Source organism: Wasmannia auropunctata, unplaced genomic scaffold (assembly GCF_000956235.1).
Source record: "Wasmannia auropunctata unplaced genomic scaffold, wasmannia.A_1.0 LD268231.1, whole genome shotgun sequence".
Taxonomy (NCBI): Eukaryota; Metazoa; Arthropoda; class Insecta; order Hymenoptera; family Formicidae; genus Wasmannia; species Wasmannia auropunctata.
Genome location: NW_012094659.1, coordinates 1 through 608, shown reverse-complemented (window position 1 = coordinate 608; position 608 = coordinate 1). Strand labels below are relative to the sequence as shown.

The window sequence follows — 608 nt, the reverse complement described above, 5'->3', positions numbered from 1 at the left end:
TTTTTTTATTTTACTTAATATTTTATTTTACATATTTATTTATTTAACATCTATTAAGTATAGTTTATGACTTTCTTTTGCATTACAATATATTTACAATATATTCACTTTTATTTTATCAATATTATATTATTGAAACAGGAGGCAGATCATTACATCCTGATCTGAAGGACGGTGGTGCACTACAAATTTCATTAGTTAGATTTCAAATTGATTATTATCCGTATCATCTGGCAATGGCGGACAGAAAACATTGGGCCAAGTACAGAGAGAATGCCACACCTCATAATCAATGGTTGCAACAATCGTTGAGTTCGTTCCGAAGTCAGTTTATGGATCTCATAGATTCTGGAAGAACACAACATTCTCCGTTAACAAGAAGTCAAGGAAACGTAACAGGTTCGTGCATATATAGTATACATCTAAGCATATAATATCTAATGCAAGACGTAATTGATATAAAAATTTGCAATTTTATTTAAAGCAGCTAGCGGTACGAAAGGTTCCAGAGAGCATTTGGAGAAAAGTAATCAACCACAAAATCCAAATGTCACACCGTCTGAGCAAAAAAAGGCGCAACATCCTAGTGGTAATCCCGTGAAAAATTA

At 32.4% G+C, this 608-nt stretch overlaps 1 protein-coding gene across 1 annotated transcript; it reads left to right on the top strand.

Annotated features, from left to right (window-relative positions):
- Positions 1–141: 141 nt before the first annotated feature.
- Positions 142–597, top strand: LOC105462216 (UHRF1-binding protein 1-like; the record flags this gene model as incomplete). Its single annotated transcript, XM_011708742.1, has 2 exons — positions 142–399; positions 485–597. Coding segments are annotated over 2 exons (371 nt in total), but the record flags the coding sequence as incomplete, so codon positions are not given.
- Positions 598–608: the final 11 nt, after the last annotated feature.